The sequence below is a fragment of the Accipiter gentilis genome, chromosome 12, assembly GCF_929443795.1.
Source record: "Accipiter gentilis chromosome 12, bAccGen1.1, whole genome shotgun sequence".
Taxonomy (NCBI): Eukaryota; Metazoa; Chordata; class Aves; order Accipitriformes; family Accipitridae; genus Astur; species Astur gentilis.
Window position 1 is genome coordinate 8,988,161 of NC_064891.1, and position 21,084 is coordinate 9,009,244.

At 46.8% G+C, this 21,084-nt stretch overlaps 1 protein-coding gene across 9 annotated transcripts in view; it reads right to left on the reverse strand.

Moving 5' to 3' along the window:
* Positions 1-4,611: 4,611 nt before the first annotated feature.
* PURG (purine rich element binding protein G) overlaps positions 4,612-21,084 on the reverse strand; it is a 28,164-nt gene continuing 11,691 nt past the window's right edge. The window contains exons 3-5 of one of the 9 annotated variants that reach the window (XR_007507759.1): positions 11,339-16,256; positions 6,172-6,212; positions 4,612-6,037 (exon numbers count right to left, since the gene is read on the reverse strand). Coding sequence is in view for 7 of the 9 variants with exons in the window: in XM_049814771.1 (XP_049670728.1) it covers positions 16,121-16,256 (136 nt within the window). In the remaining 2 variants the exon portion in view is untranslated. Of the gene's footprint in view, positions 6,213-10,966; positions 16,311-21,084 lie in introns of those variants that run through there. The other 8 variants (XM_049814778.1, XM_049814777.1, XM_049814776.1 and 5 more) reach the window with 8 other exon arrangements.

Sequence of the window (21,084 nt, forward strand, 5' to 3'; positions counted from 1 at the left end):
CCCGTAAGAGGCCAACACAAAGCATGTGCTTGAGTGCCACTGAAATCCTCAAACAGGGAACTTACACGCTGCTTGGGTGGTTGTGGTCTCCTGCACAGGCGCATCATCCTGTGAGGAGGAAAACTTAACAATGAAGGAAAAGGTTGAAGCTGCCCAATTCAAATTCAGGTTTTTATCCGAGACTGGGGCTTTCAACAATCACCTATTTGCATGAGGGCGCTGATCGGACTTCAAAGTCATGGCAGTATTTTGGAGGAATTTTTTCTTCGTTTTTATCTTCTGCTGGGACTTTTAAGATGCCAGCTCCATTCTCTGCAGCTGGCTGCTGCCGCCACGGTGCCAGACATGGCAGGGATTGGCAGAGGCCATGCCTCCTCCAAGCTTGCAGCCGGCCCCAATGATCACTGCTGCGTGACTTGGTTAAGGGCGAGCGCTTGCTGTGAGGTGGGCTACCCTGACACTGGACTCTCCATCCATTTTATACAAGGACAATTGAAAATGGAGCGCATGTACCAAACGCAGCACAGTATTAATTAACATTAACAATAAAAATGACTATATTTGCTTTCAGCCTGGTACTCGATTCATCTCACAGTCAGCCCAAAGCACTGGGTAGGCTTGAGTTGCAAGTGCCTGGCCCAGGCAGCGAGGACTGGGATTTTAGATCATGGGTGGGAAACTTTTCTGGGATTTTTAGCAGAATAAGATAAGTGAAGTCCCTGTGGTGATGTGTTTTTTTTCCATGTCAGATGAAAAAGCTGAGAATCGCTGAGGACCTACCTACTCAGGCTGTGCAGGTGTTCTATGAAGAACACCAAAGCGGGTCACAGTTTCCTTAATCCCCACTTGGTAAAGCATCCGGACTTGTGGACTTCACCCTGAGGTGAAGGAGAAAATTAAAGGATTCAAAACATCACATCCCTGAAGCAAAGTAAAAGGGAGCAATATATAGATATAAAACACAATTTTGTAGCTACTCTTAAAAGTTTGCCATTTCGGTATCCAGAAAAGACGCCTAACAGGAACCATTTGCATACACCTGGATGTTTTATTTGCTCATTTGTTTCCAGCAGGTTATTTTTAACCAAATTGCTTGCATTCGTGACACCGCAGCAGAGACCTTAACAGCCCTGGGATAAGGTGAAACCTCCAGCGTGGCAGTGAACAATAAATCTTACCACCCAAGAGCTTCCCAAGGACAGCACGTGCCATGTGCCTTCAAGAGCATAAGGGAGACCAACACCCGCTGTAAAAATCGTCCCGTGGCTTGTCCAAAACGACCCAAAAAAGTGCGTCCTGGGTCTCAGGAGGTTATGATGCAGTATTAAAACAAATGCCGAGCGGCTTTTATTTATGTCTTTCAAATTTTTAAGGTTTCCTGGTTATTTAATATAAGGAAACAAAATCAGAAAGAAGGCCACAGGTTAACATGGAAGTCTCACATCACTCCTCTTGGGAGAAATACCACGTACCCCGAGTCTTGCAGCAAAATCAGAGAACAGCATTAACTAGCTGCTAGCAAGCTAGTTAAGCTAGTTATTTATGTGCTTGCTAACTAGTAAGTTGATTATTATCCTAAGTTTTAGATTGGAAACGACTATCTGGTAACTACTTGCCAACCCCTTTCTATCCAGGTATACAGAGACATATGTTTATATATCCACATATGCATACACTTTGGTGATGTTTCTATTTACTGATTCCCTACCACCATTAAAATGTTTAATAGGAAAAACCTAAATGGAAAGCTTGAGTATTTCTCTTGGCTCCTTATCAGGAACTAAAGAGGTTTCTTAGATATCGATCCAAGATGGTGGATTCTCTCCCCGGCATCAGCGAAGGACCAGCAAAACCTCGCACCTACGGCTGTTGCAGCCTGTGAACCAGGATCGTCCTCGGATCAACCCGAGGTAGTTTATTGGAAGAGCAAGCTCTCGGGAAGAGGCACGGATTTCCCAGCAAAGGAGTGGCAGGGCACAGGGCCTGCCAAATCACCAGGCAGCAATGGGGGATGTTCAGCAGACTCCCCGGCAGGGAAAACTGAAAAGCCTCACCGAGGGAAAATTAATGAAAGCAGAAGCCTGCGGCGCTACGCTGCGATCTGGATGTTGGCTGTGAGCCTGGTGGACAGAAAACCTGCCCGGGCGTGCTGTGGGTGCTGCGCAGCTCATCCTCAGCTGTTCAAAAACGGAGGGGGTGTTGTAAATTTGAAGCGTACCTGCGGGTTTCCCTCCGGATCATGCTGTCATCGCTGCTGGCCATGTCCTCTGAGGACCCAGGGCAGACTGGGAGGAAGGACGTGGTTAAGAATGGGAGTCAGGATGCATAGCTTTCCCTGGATGTGGCTTTGCTCCGATGGCTGAAGTGTGTAAAACTTTATCTGTGCAGAAGACGGAGTGCAGCTCTGCTCCCCGGCAGGCAAGAGAGGAATTTGAGGTGGCACGCCGAGGTCCGAGGCTCACCAATCCCTCATCGGCTGCCGGGCAGGTCAGCTGCCACAGTCCCCCTTATTTCACAGTGGCAAATTTTCTTCCAATTCCTTAGCATTTGGTGGACGGGCAACGAGAGGACCGAGTGCCCTTCCCTGGCACAGCCAAACTTCATGTGCTCAATGATCTTCATCATTCTCACGGTATGAGCCATTTTCCCCAAATCTTTACTGGCAGCTGACTTGAAACATCCAAGCAATCCCATAAACCAGTTGTAGTTGCGGTCTAGCTGGCTACTGGTGATGGCCAACACAACTGTTCTTCCCACAGTCTCTCTGCAATGATCTTTCAGTAATGAGAAGGAAGCCATTTGCTCTTGGCAGTCAAGTAACTCGGGGAGAAATGAAAAATCAAACCACAATAAGCTCTGAAATCTTTCTGCCCCTCCTTTTTTTGCTACTGAATTCTTTAGGAAGCGAACCATTTCACACATCATGGCCACCTCAGCGTGGGTCTCAACAGCTTCTGGCTTTATGATGGCAGTACTAAGGTTGCCTTTCTTCACCATGCCCAGTGTGTTCTCATCAGCAATCTAGAGGGTGCTGACACCTTCCTCCTGCAAAACCTGAAAATACTTTTTCAGGGTCTCAGAATGCTCCCTACATCTCACCATTAGTGTCTGCACCTTCCCGAGATCCACAGGGTGGGCTTCTTCCAGCAAATATCAGGATGTGAAATCAGGATTTTCTTGGGTGGGACTTTCATAATAACTCAACATTGGGGCTTCATGTTTCTTTTCCATCCTGTTATGGGGTTTTCCAGTTTTAAGCTGACAGACCTCACTGGGTTTGGACAGGGCCTCCTGGTTGAGTTCAAAGAGAAGCTGGCTCTTTTCCTCCTCAGCAGCCTTTTCTAAAACCATCCTTCTTCCCAACAAGGCTTTTAGCTGCCTCAAAAAATACATGTTCAGGGCCAAAGAATTATGCCCTTGGGGCTGCGGATGTGCAAGTCTTGGTGAAGGCAGCCTTTGCAGAGAGCATGTTAGCAGCTCTGGCCTCTGATTTTTGGGGGGTGCCAGGCTCCCACCTCCTCGTCCAGAAACAGTGGATTTGCTCAGGGTGCCAGGTTGGTTTTCTCTCTTTTTTTTGGGCTTGTTTGCCTGAGGATCCTGCCAGGCAACAGCCCCCGGCCTCTGACGCTTTCCAGTGTTTAGCGAGTGGATTTTCCACTACCTTCTCTAAATCTAATAATTTCTGTGCTAAAACCTTCTGAAAAGGCAATGCCTGTGAAAGCGGCATAAAAGGCCATGAAAAAATAAGTAAGTGCTGGCTCTGTAACATTAAACCACTCATTGGGTACCTTTGCTTTCTTATTTTTCTGATTTTTCCTCTGAAGCTTGGTCTTTTAGGGCATGATACAAAACGCAAGGGAACCCAAATCAGAAATAATTACTTACTGCCACCACCACCTATGGAAGACATTGCCTGGGGTTATCCACTGCTTCTCAGAGAGCAGTGTATTCCTGTGTTTTAGAGAGGAAAAAAACCCACACAGTGAAAAAATAAATAAATCAGTAAAGTCCTTTCTTCTGTCGGCAGCTGAGGGTGCACAAACCAGGACATGTCCTCGGACTAGAGTCACCACACGGTTTCTAGTAGCTGTCCTCACTTGGGGGAATAAAACCCACGAAGCAAAAACGAGCTACTTGAATTTCTCTTCTTTTTTTTTGGACCGTTTGGACCCATCTGAATTTCCCCTGCTGCAACTTTTACTGCAGGGACTTACTCCACCGTGGAAAATAAGAGCTGCTAGTGGCACCATCCCCTTCTCCATGGTGGAGGGGTTGCCCGATGGGTCTCAGATGGCCCCGGCATGACCTGCTCTGGGTGCCCCCCAAAGGGCACCTGAACCCCTAGGAGGGTGCAGGGGAGCATCGGGGTGCCCAGGGGCACGAGGATGCAGACCTGCCTGCCCCGCCGTGCACCCACACGTGAGCCCCCCCCCCACTGTCCCTTTCCCCACAAAGGCTCCCCCGACACCCACCCCATGTCTCCTGTGCACCCCAAGCCCCTCCCCACTCCCCAGGGCCTTACATGTGCAACCCGGGGCTCCTCACACCACCCCACAGCAGGGCACCCTGGCCCATGTGCCCCCAACCACCCCCCCTGCCCCACGTCACACGCAGTAGGACCCCTTACATCCCACAGCAGTGTACCCCATACCCCGCACCCTCACCCCATGCTGCGTGAGCACCCTGGGGCCCCTCACATGCCACTGCAGGGCACCTCATTCTCTCCTGTGTCCCCTCAACCCGTGTCCACATGCATCCCAGGACCCCCGCACCCCACAACGGCGCACCCCATATCCCCCACGCGTACCCTCACCCCGTGCCACGCATGGATCTGTGTCACCCCCCCAGGGACCCGCATCCCCCTGTCACCTCGCACCTCTTTTGCAGCACCCGCCTCTGAGTCCTGGCGCTTTCGTGACAGTGGTGGCATGGCCGTGGGAGAGGCAGCGCCAGCAGAGCTGCCCCGGGGAAGGGTGCAGCCACCAAAAATCAGCTGGGGAAGCAAATCTGCATAATTTGGAGTGATGCACCAATGCTCAGCATTCCCGGGGACTGAGCAGAGCCCACCGACCCCCAATTTGAGGTGACAAAGGCGGATTTCGGGGTGCAGACACTGCATTTGTGCTGAGGTTGGAAGGCAGACGTACCTGACAGCATCCTACGCAAAGCCAGGCTTCTTGTTCACAGCTTCTCCCCATGGGATTCATCTCTGCTCCCTCCTTCCCACGCCAGCGTCCATCACCATAGGCAGTGCTGCTCATACTGCGAGGAGCAGCTGGAAACATCTACAAAACCTTGATAAACTGGGAAAAAAAGCCAGAGAGAGGTCAGAGAGGAGGAAAGAGGTAAAGAGAGGGGGACGGTGCCTGGAGAGGGGTATAAATCACTGAAAAGGGACTCTGTGGCCATAACATATGCACAGGGACAGCTTCCGATGGGAAGGAAGGGTGACAGCCCAAGCTCTCACACAGACGCCCCTGAAATGTTCCTCTTAGATACAGATACATCTTTAAGGGAATATAAAATGCCCTCCTGCAGCAGTCCGCAACATTTTTAATCCAAAAATAGCTTTATGGGGGGAAAAACCCCTCAAAACCTGAGAGCCTTGCAACAGGTTTTGTTTGCAAGCGCACACAAATCTGGAATATTTGCTTACTCCTTTTATTGAACCCACTGGCTGATTTGATTACGTCCCTGGAAACGCATGTGCAAATTGGTTTTCCAGCCTTTTGAGGACACTGCCTTCTGCCGCAACGTCTCCAGTGACTGATGCCAGCTTCCCGCTAACGCAACGTGCCGTAAGACCGAACTGGTGTCAGATGCTGGTGCCGATGCCCACAGCTTTTGGCTGCTCGTTGCTTTCAGCAAGCTCATAGCCATAAATCCCTTCATTCTCAAATGCAAAATACTGCCGTTGGAAATTACTTACCCTCAAGAAACGAGTTAGCAACAATTTAATCTCTTAAATTAAGCGGGCTAAAGCTCAGCCGTTCCTCTGTTGCGCACTTACCGGGTAGAAGGGTCTGATGATGAAAGACTGGAAAAAAATAAAGGGCGTCAAATTGAAAAGCCCTGGGGAGATGAATGCAAGATAACTGAGAGAGAAACATTTATAGTCTGAGTCTCGGCTGAAATGATTTCCCCTCCCGGGCAGGCAGATTTCCTTCTCACCTTCATGGGAAGCACCCAAAGGAGAGCCGCCATGCAGGCACCTGGGAGTGGCAATAAATCCGATTATAAGAATCAGAGCAGACAGTTAAGACTACACAAGTAAGCAAATTTATTTTAAGACAGAACAAGTATCGTGGCAAACAACAATATGCAAATTCAGTTGAGAACAGGGGTAAATATCAGACTTTGTTTTCAAATCGATATAAAATATAGTCAGATTTTATTTTGTCCAAAAAGCAGCTCGCATCGGGGATGGGGAGGTTTGGGAGGGGATGGGTCAGTTCACGCCATCCGAGGTGTGTGTCACCTGCAAAACCCCAGGCTCGGAAGGCGGCTCCTCTGCCAGCGGAGATGAGCAGTGCCGGAAAGAGATGAAGGTGCCTTTGGGAGCACTGGCTCCCCTTGACTCAATTTTCTGCCTCCATTCTCATAAAAAGCCAATTCTTGCCACAAAGCAAGGGGCGGGTTCCTCCCCTTCGAGACCCTCGGTGCTCACCTACCACCTACATACAGATGGGGTGGTCACGGGGATGCCAGCTGCTTTTTAGGGTCGGGCATCTCTGAAGGCACCTGCACCTCCTCTTCCTCGCTGGCTCCTGATGGATCGACTTCCCATGGCCGAGCCTGAAAAGCCAGCGAGGGAGCAGCTCACCTCAGATGCCGGAGGAGCTGCAGTGGCGTGAACAGGACGAAACCCCCTCCTGGTGCAAAGGTGCTGGCGTGCTGCTTTCTAGAAAAGCCATCCCAAATAAAAGCAGACATAGAAAACATTAGATTGTCAATGATGCTTTGAAACAAATTCAAGTTTATCTTTTGTTTTTTCTTTCGTGAGCGTGCGTGTGTGTGTCGACTTCATACAAACAGACAATAAAGACGTGGTGAACTTCAAGCTCTGGATCGGCATGTCGTCAGTTAGCATCCGCAGAAGCACCATCGGATACAGAAGAGTTAGCACCAGAGAGTTTGGAGGACCTAACTGATAACATGCGTCATTTGGAAAACCTGGGGACAGGCTGGGAATGGGCGGTGAGGGGACATGGTACAGTCCATTAGAAACAATACAAGGCAATTCATGAGTTTTCATACAGTACAATACAGTCACTGATCAATTAACCCTTTCAGTACAGTACATGACAAGTAACACTTTGCACCCTGTTAACACTAGGAAAGGAGGCTTTGGGCCGGAGGGAGGTGGCTGGTAGTTTAACCCTTCTGCCTTTTCATTTCAGGGTCTGCGGATTGCTTCAGCTGCTTTTCAGATGCATGTCTGTCCCACCCCAGCTCAGACAGCCCGTCCCCAGCCTGGCTCCCGCAGGGATGTGCTGGTGGACCAGGATGCTGCTAGTCCATCCGCCCACAGCGAGGTCTTCACCCAAATTGTCCTGATTTGGCCAGGGAAATGGAGAGCCACCACCCCTCCACCCCATGCTGGCCACCGAACTGATGAGAAAACCTCAAACTGGAGTTTCCCCCTGGCCAATTCTGGTGCTGAAACACGCAGAAAAGTTCAGAGGTTTTGTTCGGACAGCCCCACGCCAAACCCACTTCTTCCCTCAGGCATAGTGAGAACAGGGTCCATTAGAAAAGTGCTAAATTACAGTACATTGGCATTTCCATATGTCAACTATTGAACAGCAAGACAGATTGTTTGAAAACAGAATCGGTATCGTACAGTAAGTTCACACTTAATTCTTCACCGTTTCTACACTTGTAACACATGCATTTTATTTCCATTAGTTTAATGCCAGTAGGACCAACATCCTCCAGAACAATGATCTAACATTAAACAAAACTTCCTAAGAAAAATAGTAAGCATCACATAAAGTTTCAGAAAAACCTGTTAATTAGCATCACAAGGTACTCAGATTTACATTTAGGAGTTTTCATGCCATGACTTTAAAACACCTTTTGGTTAATATCTTGGGGGGCGGGGGAAAACAAACCCAAAAAACAAACCAACCCCCCCCAAAAAGGAACAGTTGGGGAAATAATATATCTATCTCTATGTAAACACACACATACACACATGCACGTACACATGGATAGGTGCATGGGTGTGTGTGCGTTTTGAGACTGCTTCCTGCAATGCACAATTTGTTTTGATAAACTTGACTCATTTCAAGGGCATTTGCATGGGTCCAAAAAGCCTTTGAAGGAAACAAACTCTAAACTATTGAAGCAAATTAAAAAGTCTCTCTTGGAGAAAAAGAAAAGGTAAAACATTGCCTGTGTGTTGTTACAATGCGCTTCCCTTGAGCCATCTTAAAGCCCAAAGAACTAAAAAATCCCTACAAGAGCTTTTTTCCGCCTAAAAGGTCCTTCCAAAGTGAGAGGTGCTGTGCTAGGCTTTGCATTTGGGCCTCACGTGTGCCACGCAGGAGAAAACGCTTACTTTTACCTTCCTGAAGGATGAGATGCCAACTCCAAGGGGCAAAAAAGTATACCTGTGGGGGAAAACAAACAAACAAACAAAAGACCTGCTCCACGTCCCCCTTTCTTGCAAGCTTAATTTCCAAGAACTCAAGTGAGCTCGCTGGGGGGTTGAATTTTCCAAAGGGCTCGCCTATGTCCTCGTGACGGTGAGTGGGATGTAAACTCTGAGTCACCGAGGTACTTTCTGAAGAGACCGTCCCCTCTGCTGCTATCATTCTGAGGGGCTCAGATACAGCAGCAACATCACCAGGCGCTATTTCTTTAAAGCTAGGTTTGCAGGGTTAATTTGGCTGGCGGGGGGGGAGAAGAAAAAAAAAAAAAGAAAAATCTGCATTCTATTTACATTTCCATTTTTAAATCCAACAGTAGAGGACATAAGAGCATAATACTTTGGGCTGCTTGAGGTTTGTGTTTTTTAACCACCTTCAACTCCCACTGAATACCCAAACCCATGAAGGTCTATCAAAGAAGGAAGCTTGAATTGAACCCAAGCAAAACCAGCCACCAAAACTGGAGCTGGTCAAGAAAAATACTTCCATCTGCTGCAACAAGCAAACCCAACACACCTATTTTTTTGTTGCTGAAGGTTATTTTTATCATGTCCGCTTGCTAGCAGTGAAGGAGAAGACCTAATTCGCTTCTCTCCATTCAAACTGATCATGCTGTAATGGCGGGGTTTATCCATCAAGTATCGCTGGGGAGAAACTCCCGTCAAGGAGTGTCACCAGGGAAGGACTTGGATCAACTATTGGCTTGTCAACAAGCATGAGCAGGAGTCCCAAGCGCGGGTACCCCAGTGTGAAGGAAATGCAGCACTCTCGCGACCACTGTGATTTATTTGCTGCTACAGAAAACCCACGAGGGCTTTTAAAGAAGCAAAATACCATCAGCTGGTTGAGAGTGGATGGTCTGGGACATCAAAATCCAGATTATTCTGCATCCCAGGGATCATCATCCCATTTCATATCCAAGAGATTTATGACTATGTTTACTACAAACTCTACACTACTGATTTCTTGCTGGAAGGGAGTTCTGGTCCCTGACCATCCATACTGAAATACCACAGGAATTTAACAAGAATAGCGATGCACATTTGAGCTGCCTCCTAACACGAGACGCGATCAACTCCTAACACCGCTTTTCAAATTCAACTGCAAACCCCATGGTTATTATGCTCCATCTTCTAAATTATCTGTATGTTTTTTGACTTAAAAATACCTTTTGTAGTTTAAGCCCACAATCAATCTCAACAGCACTTTCAGTACAGGCACAATGATGGCTTTTATTGCAATGGCTTGAGCGCAGTCTTTATTGATACCAGCATCTTAGACTGGTTTTAACTTCGCTGTTCCATGGACTGACCCTACTAACGCAGACCGGGGTCTCGTACTAAAACCAAGAGCGTCTTGCCCTACACTTTTCACTCCAGGTCTGCTTTGCGTCCTGCAGTCCGCTCAATTCCAAGTGTAAATTAGACGTTCTTGCACCATCCTGATCCCTTTTGAGACTTCTCCTGTATCTTTGGTGTTTTTAAAAGCCATGCGCTTGGGTCTCCGGATGACCTCAAAGTTTACAACAACCGCATCTGCCTGGACGTCAGGGATTTAGATGTTCATCCTGTTGTGTCAAATAAGCTTGGATGGGTTTAGTTCCCTAATTTATAAAATCACTAATGCATATGTAATGGAAGTCAGGCACCAGACAGTGGTCATGTACACCTCAAAATTATCTTCTGATGGCCCCTAAGTAATTAACACTGCGCCTAAGAGGCTAAATAGACTGGGGAAAATAAACAGTTCAAAACTTAGTGCTAATAGTACTTACAAAAGTGCAGTGCTCAATATAGTCAAGAAGCAAAGTGACTACTAGTACTTAAAGTGCTAGTTTCAAAGTTGGTTTGGTTCAGAGTCCGAAACACAGCTAGAATGCGGGGGATAGCTAGGGGTGAAATTAAAAACAGACAGCACTGCAACTGCACATGCCACACCGAAAGTGCTTCAAATCACACCATTGCGGAAAGATGCATAATGCTACGGCTCAGCTTGTGGACACATACGAGCAAATGACTGACACCTTTTAGGTTACAATAAAGAACAGCTCCATTAACTCCATCACTACAAACCCATTCAGAAAGCAAGTGGTCACAGCTTATGAAAAAAACCCCCACCCCAAAACCAAGAGTCTCTTGGAACATTTACGAGTCTTTGCAACTATGATACTCAAAGTCTAGCAAAAGCAACCCTGGAAAGCCTGCCCAGTGTCTGCAACAAGCTTCGCCAATGCTTATCATGCACTTTACAGAGGAGTCGCGCCACAGACTGCCTCCTTTTACAAGCTATCATACAGTTAGCCTATTTACCTATTTATTTGTGGTTTGCTTTTTTTTTTTTTTTTAGCTTTCTGACTACGCATTAAGCTGGTTTTTTTTCTCTTAACCACCCTACCAGTCAAAGGACAATTAATGCAAGAACAAGACAATGAAGGTGGTCTAGTAAACACTGACGTTCCTAACGTCCCGTCTTCATTTTCATGAAGCAAAATGCTCTGGAGAAGGACTTTGGATCAGCATGCTCCTGGAAAGAGACTGGAAAAGAAGGATTCATCCCAATGGACGTCAGGCACTTCCCCTTTCTCTCTTTAAACACGCGCTTCCCACTGACTGCCCCATCACCTCTTCCAGCTGCTGACATCTGCTTTTTTGTTCCCTTGCGTCGAGCTGCAAGCCCAACCCTACCTTTATACTCGTGCTGGAAAAGCAACGACTCTGCTCACTGGGAACAGGGTGCAGAAAATCTCCCCGCTAAGGTCTGTGTTGGTCCCAGTCCTCACCCTGGGCTGGAAGCGGCTCCTCGCAAGCTGGGACATGCTCCAGCAGTGCCCTTTGTCCCCTTATCTCAGCAGCTCAGCGCTTCCAAAAACAGGGTGTTTCCTCCCAAAACAGAAGTGGCAAATGACAAAGGGGAAACCAGACCTTCAATTCTCACTATGTTTCAGTAGGCACTCCAAAAAAAAGGTCACTGAATAGCCTAAGTGGCTCTCCCGGCCCCGCAGGCATCGCCATCAACTCTCCCAAGTGTTGTACAAGGCAACATCTGGCTGTCCAGCATCTGGTGCGTCTGAGATGGGTACAAATCTTTTACATGGAGAAAGCTCTTTTTAAAACAAAAGTATTGACTTGCTGGAGTTGGCAGGGTATGTTGGGTATGCTTCAGGTACAGCTGCAGACATTTTCCTAATCAGAGAGCAAGCACTAGGGAGATGATTTTTCAGAAGCAGATAACACTGATACCCCAGGGAAAAAACACCAGAGTTTACAAACTCAGGTCGCTTATTTCCACTACTGCCACAAAGACCTGTATTTAAACAAGCAAAAAGCAAGGTTGCGCATCCAGGGGCTATAGATGTAGATCCACCTTTGCAGACATACAACCGGAAATAATGGAGCCTGGAAAAGATGTGGGAGCTGGAGAAGGGCAGCACGAGACTGGTGATGCCCTGCAGCAAGGAGGGCTTGTGATTTCTGCAGGTGTACGGTGGGGAAACATAACCATCTCAGTCCACAATCCAGATAATAAGAAAACTGCTGAAACGATACATATCCAGTCCTGTTGCCAAAGCCAGCAAGGTCTGGGGAAAGCACACAAGCACGTGTACGTGGTGGCTATGACCCTGCCACCCAGGCAAGGAATAAGTCCATCAGCGAAGAAGAGCAAGCCCTACGGGGGAGAAGTGTGCCCACTGGCACACCACGGCTTTATCATAAATGATGGTGGAGTCTTGCAGGATTAAAAGCCATCGTTGAGCATTATGCTGGGCAAAGGAGCATCTTGCAGAACCGTATTCAAGCCTGATCTTGCGAGACTGGCATATATCATCATTTCCTACACGTAGGTGCTGGGATAACGTTTGGTTTAAGTACCATTGACCTCAACATTGAGACCAAACCCAAACATTGTATGTATCAAAAACTTACATATAGTGCGAAAACTCCCATACCAAACTGCTCATTTTCCACGTCTTTTTATAACATGTTCTTTCCTGTCTTCCAATTGTAAGGATTTTTGGCAGATGATTTGGAAGTGGATAATAAATCTAATGCTAGGACACGGCGTCAAATTGCTCAGTAATTTTCTGCACTGTTCTCACCAGGAAGTTTTCACATCATGTTGTATTTTTGCTGCCTTAGTTTGTCCTAAGGACACACCATTGGCCACGTCTGAGACTCCTTGCAATTTTGCCTCCACCTGGACTGGCAACCCTGTTAAATTTTTAAAAAGAAAAGCTATTACAGGTTTTCTGGGAGAAAAGGCTGTGTGCTAGCCCGTGACCTTACCTTCAGCCTGAGCTGTGGATTTTAAAGGCATTTGTAAAATCCTGCTTCAGCCAGCATTCTAGTTTTTCATCTAAATATTCTTGGCAACTTTTCCAGTCTCCAAAAAACACCTCATTTGAAAGCTTATTAGAAGCAATGTTTTATTTTTGGAGGCGGAGGCTTTTGCTGCGTCGAAGCCTATAGATAGATATCTGTGCACCACAATTAAATGCTGATTTTCAGCAGTGAATAAAGTGATTCCCAGACAAAGCCTATTGCCAAGTAAAACACGATCCCAGATCTCTCAGTATCAGAGGCATAATGCGAACTGAAGATGCAGGGCCATTTTTAATTCTATGCTAATTATCACAACAAAAAACAGATCCTGCAGTGGAAGACAGATTCCGGGAAGAAATAATCATCCATCTTTAGTAGTCCTAGCCATACTGCTCAAGAAGAAGCTTATTTACAAAATGGCAATCTCCAGGAAAAGGCTGTGCTACCGTTGCCTGAAAAAGCTATATGTTTAGGTACATACTGCTACCATTCTGGGGGTGCTCTGCCTGGGAAATTCCGCTTTGAAACTAAACACTATAAACTTCAAGTATGGGAAACGGCATCCTGTTCAACAAATACCAGCTGTAGGGCTAATGCAACCCTCCGTACCACATAAATGATGCTTGGAGATCCCTGCTTTGAAATTCATGCTTTCAGTTTAGAGAAGGAAAATCATATGACCTTTACATGACTTATATGTGAAAAGATGCTTTCAATAAAAGCATCAATAATGTGTAAACCAAAATGAAATTCCAAATGCAGACTTTTTTTTGTATAATTACTTCAACGTGGACAAAAAGCACCTTTTCCCCCCTCACACAAAAATATCCATCATGCAGGATGACATAAAAATGCCCTTTCTTGTATGCAGGAAAGAAAAAAACAATGTATAAACCCATGAACCTGCAGAGCAGTTGTGAAAGGGATAAAAAGGACCCCAAGTAGGAGGCATGCAACCTGTTTCTGTCCCCCCACATACCACCATAGTGCCCAAAGAGGCTCTAAGACAAGATTGCACTGAGCGACTATCTCATGGAGATGTGAACCTACACCTCTGGGTCACAGCCAAGCAAGACACCAAGCGCCTCGGCAACTCCTCCCGTTGCAGCAGTTTTTCCTCCACCATCAAGAAACAGTCTTCATCAAAGAGCAAACACGTCAAGGGGAGCAACGTGTCTGTGACAAATTTATTCACAGGGACCTCATGACCGCAGCTGCTGTGTCTACCTGGGGATGCCACCACCAGTACCACCAACTCGCTATTGCAGAAAGGGCTCTGCTCAGTGTTCTTCACCTCTCCTCGCTACATATCCACATGCGTTGCTAGACGTCGATGATGCCTGTATCCAGCATTACGAGACACGTTCTTGGGGGGCAGCAGAATAACTCCAATACATCACCTTGCTGTAATGACGGTGCCTGAAGACGGGAACATTGGACTACAGGGACCGCATGTTGAAAGCAAAACATTTTATTACCATCGGTTAAGCTTCATAATGCACACTTATGAGTAAGATAGAGGTTATATGGAGATCACTTTGCTCGCTACCAACTACAGCTTCTGGGATTAAATGCAGAAGCTGTTGAGTGGTGCATAACAGGACCAGTGGAAAGAAAAAGAGAATAACATACAGTTGAAACGGTGGGTGGGGGGGCTGCTTGGCAGAAAACAGTCCCCAAACTTGATATTCAACCAGGAATCATTTTTTTTCTGCTGTACAAAAAGCCACAGCATCCTAGACAACAGCTGGTGACCAAGTGCTGCCCTTGAAACACACCCCTCCAACTCAACACCCACCTCAGCTTCTACCACCTTGCACGGGCACCACAGCACCGACACCACACGGGAAGATTGGAGGGGACTGCTATTGCTGGGGGGGGATGACACTTCTACAGTCAATGGATCGAGCCTAGGTGCAAAGCAGGAGCTCCTTGCTCGTCTAATTGCAGCCTCTTGTCGCAGTACACAGGTGTTTATCAGAAATTTTGCATCGCCATGAAAGCAGAAAGGTGGGTTACAACTCGTACATAACCTGAATTCAGTGTGGTTGGCTAGCTCAGCGACAACGCTCTGCAAACGCTCACCTGGTGTTGATTCAGATGTGTGATTTTTAGTTTGTTTTCTTTAAGTTTCCATGCAATGTTTTTGACAGTAAATGCCATCCTGAGATGGTTTCTAAAGAACGTAAGTTTCTTCCAGTATGAATTGCACCTTCAATCTAAGATCAAAAACACGGTTATCTTTCCTAGAGGTCAGAGGTCATGACAAAGCTATTTTGGACCATCTACTGAAGAATCACTAACATAGTTTAACAAAATCAGTTTTTTTAGCTCAAATCATTTTACCTTCCAGCCACTCTTCTACAAGCAGCTTCAAATTGCATCAAACCCTATCCAGAGGAACGCTCTGTTCTGATCTTCTCCTTCCCAATATTACAACTCTTATTTCACATTAGTTTTTGCATTCATACAAAATTCAAAGGAGAGGGAGAAAATGCCTTCACTAGTAAAAGAGGACTCCAGCTATTGCTAGCACAAAACTACCAATTTTTCTTCTTCTAGAAAACAAAATGTTTGGCTAGAAAGGTGGGAAGTTCTTGGAAGGCTTGAAGGTCTGGAGGAGGCTGGTGTTTAGGCTGAGGCAAGTGAAAAACACCCATGTCTTAGCCTCTTGCTTGTTCTCTTTTGCTCAGCATCTTCTGCCTCACCGAGAGGAAGAGGTCGGTATAGGTTTTGAACAACCAGAGAGACCAGCTCTAGGGCTTATTGCAACAGCTAGGAGGAGGATGAACTTCACTCCATGGAGAGCCTGAGAAGGTGAGAAAGTAAAGAGGATCCTCCAGTGGGTGCTTTCTCTTTCTCCTCCTGAGGAGAGGGGCACAGAGGGGCTGAGAAGGCTGCATCTCTCTGCAGGAGGGCACTTCAAAGCCCATCTCAGGAGGAGGTTCAGAGACAAACAACGGAGGTGATAGACCAGTGTACCCCAGAGATCCGCCGTGCTCTCCAAAACAGCCTGCAAAGTCCAAGCCGTGGCTCAGTCCTCACTCTTACCTCTTGGCTCATGTCGCAAGAGCTTGTGCCTCTAACTTTCTGTTCCCCATTCGGGGGGCTTGCAGAAATACTTTGGGGGTGACATCTTCTCCTTTATTAGCCAGCAAAAGCGACTGCATCTTTGCCAGGTTTGGAGTTGCAGTCCCTTCCCGTTCTCAGATCATCTTGGAAATGGCGAGAAGCTTTCAGAAACCGTGGGCTGCTGTTGAAACCTTGTGAGGCTGTGGGTTGTCTAAAAAGGGATAAGGATGTTTAGGGAGGTTATCCCTACTTTAGAGGGTGTCTCCTAAAAGCAGAAAAGAGGTGAGAAAAGCAACAGGTTAAGCTGCAGTGTGCTGCTGCAGGGAGGAGTAAGTGGGCACCACCTCTGCCTTACGCTCTGGATTGTGGGTTTTCTTGGAGATGCACGTATATCAGCACAAAACATGCACTGCCAAATAAACTGGCAGTTTTAAGCTGTTTTTAAAAGAAGAGTCTCTGTAATATGCTTTCACCAAGGTAACCCACAGTTAAAAGCTGGCAGCATCCATGAAAATGTTCATCGGGTGACTCCAGCGCCTCCCTCTTCTTTTTTTTCTTCCTTTATTTTAATAAGATAGCTAGAAGGAACTTATCACTTGTTAACTCTAAGGGTCGCCCCTGACAGTGCTGAGGGATGACTGTGCTGGCGTAAGCAGAAAATGCTGTTAGCGAGCACAGGGGCTGGGATGCAGCAGGCTTACATGCAGACTGCATGCTGGCACACGCCGATCCCAGGACAGAAATGCCCGTACGTTCTCCAGAGTGGCTGCCTCACTTGAGCACCAGGCAAGAGTTAAAAGTCCCATGAGGCAGAAAAGGAAGGCTAAAAGAGTTGGGCTCCTGGGGTATCCAGGATAAAGCTGCAGACGCCTTCCCTTTGTAGTTATACTGTGATATAGAATACATGTGGGCGGTGGTCCCTTGCCTAGCTCAGGTCTCTGTTGCCACTTTGAGCCAGGTCCCCCATGCAGGCTCTGATGGTCCTTGGTCCTGGTGGCTCCCTGCATCATCACCCACTGCAGCAACCGGAGCCAGTGCAGGACTGTAAGAGAGTAGACGGGAGACTTGGCAGAGGCACAGCTCTTATCTCATTCGCACCTACTTTGCTGTGGGTATGCTCATCTCACGTACCTGAATTTACTAACCCACATCAGACCCTTGGGTCGATTCCCAAACTGATGTGGAAGCACCCTGCGTGTTACGCACACAAAAAAAGCGACTCCAATTATTCTGCAACCAATTTAAATGTACCGGGGAGGATGAAATCCTGGCAATGTTTAGCTCAAGATGCATAATTCCAGACTGCAGCCTACTTCTGCGTTCAGAGAAATAAAATTAAGGTTACACATAACAAAGGATCCAGGCACAGCATCGAGTTGTGGCGAGAAGCAAGAGTCTAAGCTCAGAGCAATACTCACAGAAGACGCAGTAAAACTCATCCCTGGGGAGGCTGTCATACGTTGTCTACAAGCAAGATGTTACACACTAGCTGTTCGGAGGAAGCAGCTAGCCTATGATAAGCGCATGATCAAATCTGCCCCAGGTAACTGGTTCATGCAACCCTACTCAACATGAGAACGATCACAGAGGGAATGAATGCTTGTATGGTTAAATAACTACTACTTTGCTTCAGCATCACCCCAAGCCCCACAAGAACCTGCCTCAACCTAGAGTTAACAGCTCCCAAAGCCCCACCGTTCATGCAACGGCTGCAGAAGCAGATGAGAGCTGCAGAACAGGATTCCTTTGGTCCCTGGAGTGGTAAAGGCCAAAGCATACCAAAATAGACACAGAGGAAAACAACTGCCTGAGAAAATTATAACCAGCTACACGTCTTTTTTGTCCGACATTGGCTGCAGCAGTTAGCGAACACACAGGGATGGAGGGAACCAAAGCACATTTGGGCTTTGCACAACATTTCCAGAGAGGTTCATAAGCAAGGGCTTAAAAAAAGGTGGTGAACTTCTGAGAAAAAAACTGATTTAGGGCTCTTGAGCCAGTTTGCCCATGAGACATGAAGCAGACTGATAAATACTCTTGGTGGTCAAACTGGGAAAAGGAACAGCACAACCAGGACTGGGCCCTGTGAGCAAAGTGAGAGGAAAATGTCCCTACACATTGAGCCATATAAACACCTACAGGGGTTGCTACCCATGCTGCTTTAGCAACCTTGACATTTTGCAACCAGACGGAGCAAGAAACAAAATGCCAGTTTAAGGGATGTGCTCTGAGATAAGAGGCAAGAGGTTTGGTTCAACTTGTGAAATACGGCGCCTATTCTCAGCTTTATAAGTAAGTGTTTGAGCCAAAAAACTCTTTCCCTAATTTTACCAGGATGGGGGGGATTATTAAAAATGCTTAAATTAAAAACCTTCTCCACTAACTACAGTGATGTGCACACAACCTTCGGGAAGGGTCCAACAAAACCTTTTACATCTCAGAGAGAAAGGAAAAGTGATCACATCAACAGGAGACACGCTACAGCTTTAGAGGACTTGAAAGCAAAATAATTTTTGACAATTAGGGGTGGAACAGGAGGTGGACATGTTAAATTGACACTGGCTGACAAAAACCCCTTGCCAGAGAGCTTTTAGAAGCTAAAAACACATAAATGGTTTAGTCAAACAAAGTTTTAGGGCTGCCCCTTGTGTTTAGTTCTTCCCCTGGTATTTACCGTCCTGAATTTGCAAAAGCATCGGAGCTCAGAGAAACACAGCAGTCTGCCCCAAAATCCCTCCCAGATTGGAGGACTAACTACTAGACACAGGCACGCTAGTAGAATCCTGCACCTGCCACGACAGGCGAGGTGAGAAGAAAAGCATTCGGCATGCGTTAACTGAGTGATAGGATCTAGGATAACTACTACCGCAAAGAACTGAATCAAAGCCTTGCCCTGTGTTCTTGGCTGTCAGCGGCCTCTGCTCATCCCTGCTGCGATGCCTCGCTGGGAAGAACTCTTTTACAAGTGGCACCAGCACAACGCTACAGTTTTCAAATTCTTTTCACAGTTCATCGGTGTCTCGGCAAAGAGACTGCCCTCAGAGTCAGCTCAGCTCCCTTACAACTATCTGTTCTGACTGGCACTACAGAGATCTCGGGAGCGTTCAAAAACCGGGAAGAAAAGAAAAAGCAGTTATTGTGAATGCATCCCAAACAGAAATACGTCTGTTGACTGCTCGCCGAGTTTCATTTAATTCAGAGTAGTGCTCCATCACCTCTCCTCTGCCTGAACCTACGTGCTGTCTCTGGCCTCAGGTTCCCCCTGTGAGCTTCCCGGAGGAGAGACGGTCTTTTTACATCAGGTAATTCCCAAACAGACAGCAGCACAGCAAAATCCTCCATGCTACGCTCAGAGCAAAAACGACAATTTGCAAAGCAGCCACCGTTGAAGGAGAACTTCCAGAGACAAACCAGTTCAACACCAGTTCCCGAGGGAAGCGGTGGGAGCGATGCGAACACCGGACTTTGCCCCCCTCGAGCCCTCTGGTTTGCTCCCATGCTGCGAAGCCGTCGGGGTCTGCTGCTGCCAGCACACGACGTGCTTCAGCTCACCCTTTACAGCGTTAAGGCAGAACAGCAGGGATAATTAATTTATGTTCAAAACACCAGGACTGGATTGGCACATTCAGCCATTCCCCTAGGAAGAGGAGAGAAGAAAGAGCAACTGCAGCTTGACAGATGTTAGTCATATGCTTAAATGCACTTCTGGAAGGCACTCGGATATACGTGTCGAGTGATTATAGAGCAGGGTGAGAACCTGCATGGAACAGGATGAACTTCTCTACAGTTATACCTACACAAAGCTCTCAGATCTCCTCACAATAAAAACATTACTAAGGAAAATCCAACTAGCTTTCAGTGCGGCCGAAGCTTCTGGGAGTTGGAAAAAAACCAAAACCCCTGGGTTCTTCAGGCAGTTCTCTGGCATGGCTGGGTGGGCACTGCTCGCACTGCAGCCAGGAAGGAGATAGCAACACAACCACGTTAAGACAAGGTAGCCAAAAGGCTTTCTGAGCCACATAATGTGTAGCTGCCCACCCAGGAAATCAATAGTGGGACTTAAAACTTCTCTGGTGGAAGGAGGGACATCCCTGTGGAAGACAGAGCCACACTGACTGAATGCCAATGCTGAGTGTCTTGCTCACTAGGGGCTTTTTTTTTTTCCCAGGGCCCAGTAATGACTGGATGCTCTTGACTGTCCAAAGCAGAATGTGTTCTTCCTCTATGGAGTGTTTTACTGCTAGACAGATCACGAAAATCTGAAATTCAAGTGCTGGCCAGTTTTGCTTTGAGATCCCAATTTGTAAGAGACGAGTAACAGCAATGCCAAACTAATGCTGCAGAAAATCTGAAAGCCCACAGATGTTAGAGGAGGGAAAGATGGAGCACGAGCATGAATGACGATGGTAGGAGAGGAAACGGGAGAGGCAGAACGAGCAGAGAGGAGGGCCAATTCAGACAAAAAACGTAGGTTAAACATAGCAAAGTTCATGTAAATATTTTGGTGACTATTCACATTATTGCATGATGAAAATACACTTTTGTGTAACATTCCTTGGAGATTTGGGAACACAAGGGAAAGCCTTTATTTCCAAACAAATTGGCACAGGGAGCTTATATTGTCACTAGATGCGTTCTTTACATTTGTGATTAAACAGGTATCTTGTTAGTGCTAGAGTTACTGCTTCTATCATGAAGATGGGGAGAGCATCATAATATTTAGTATTTCAGAGGATATTTAGAATTTAGAAGAATGCCTGTTGAAGGGCTATTTTTTCTATGTCCAATTCAGAAATAAGCAGGGGCATGAATGATAGATGGTGTTCTGCCACCCCATCATGTACAGAAAAGATTTCTATTGCAAAGCCTTGTGGAAGATGTGTGCTCTGGTATTTTAATGGCCCGGATTTTCTAAAACTATTAAAGAAGGGCACGAACTACTGTACAGACAGAGAGTGAGAACTGACTGCCTTGGTAGCGGCTCTACCAAAGAGGACCTGGGAGGACACAGAGTTATAAACTGGTCCAGAGGCAGCAAG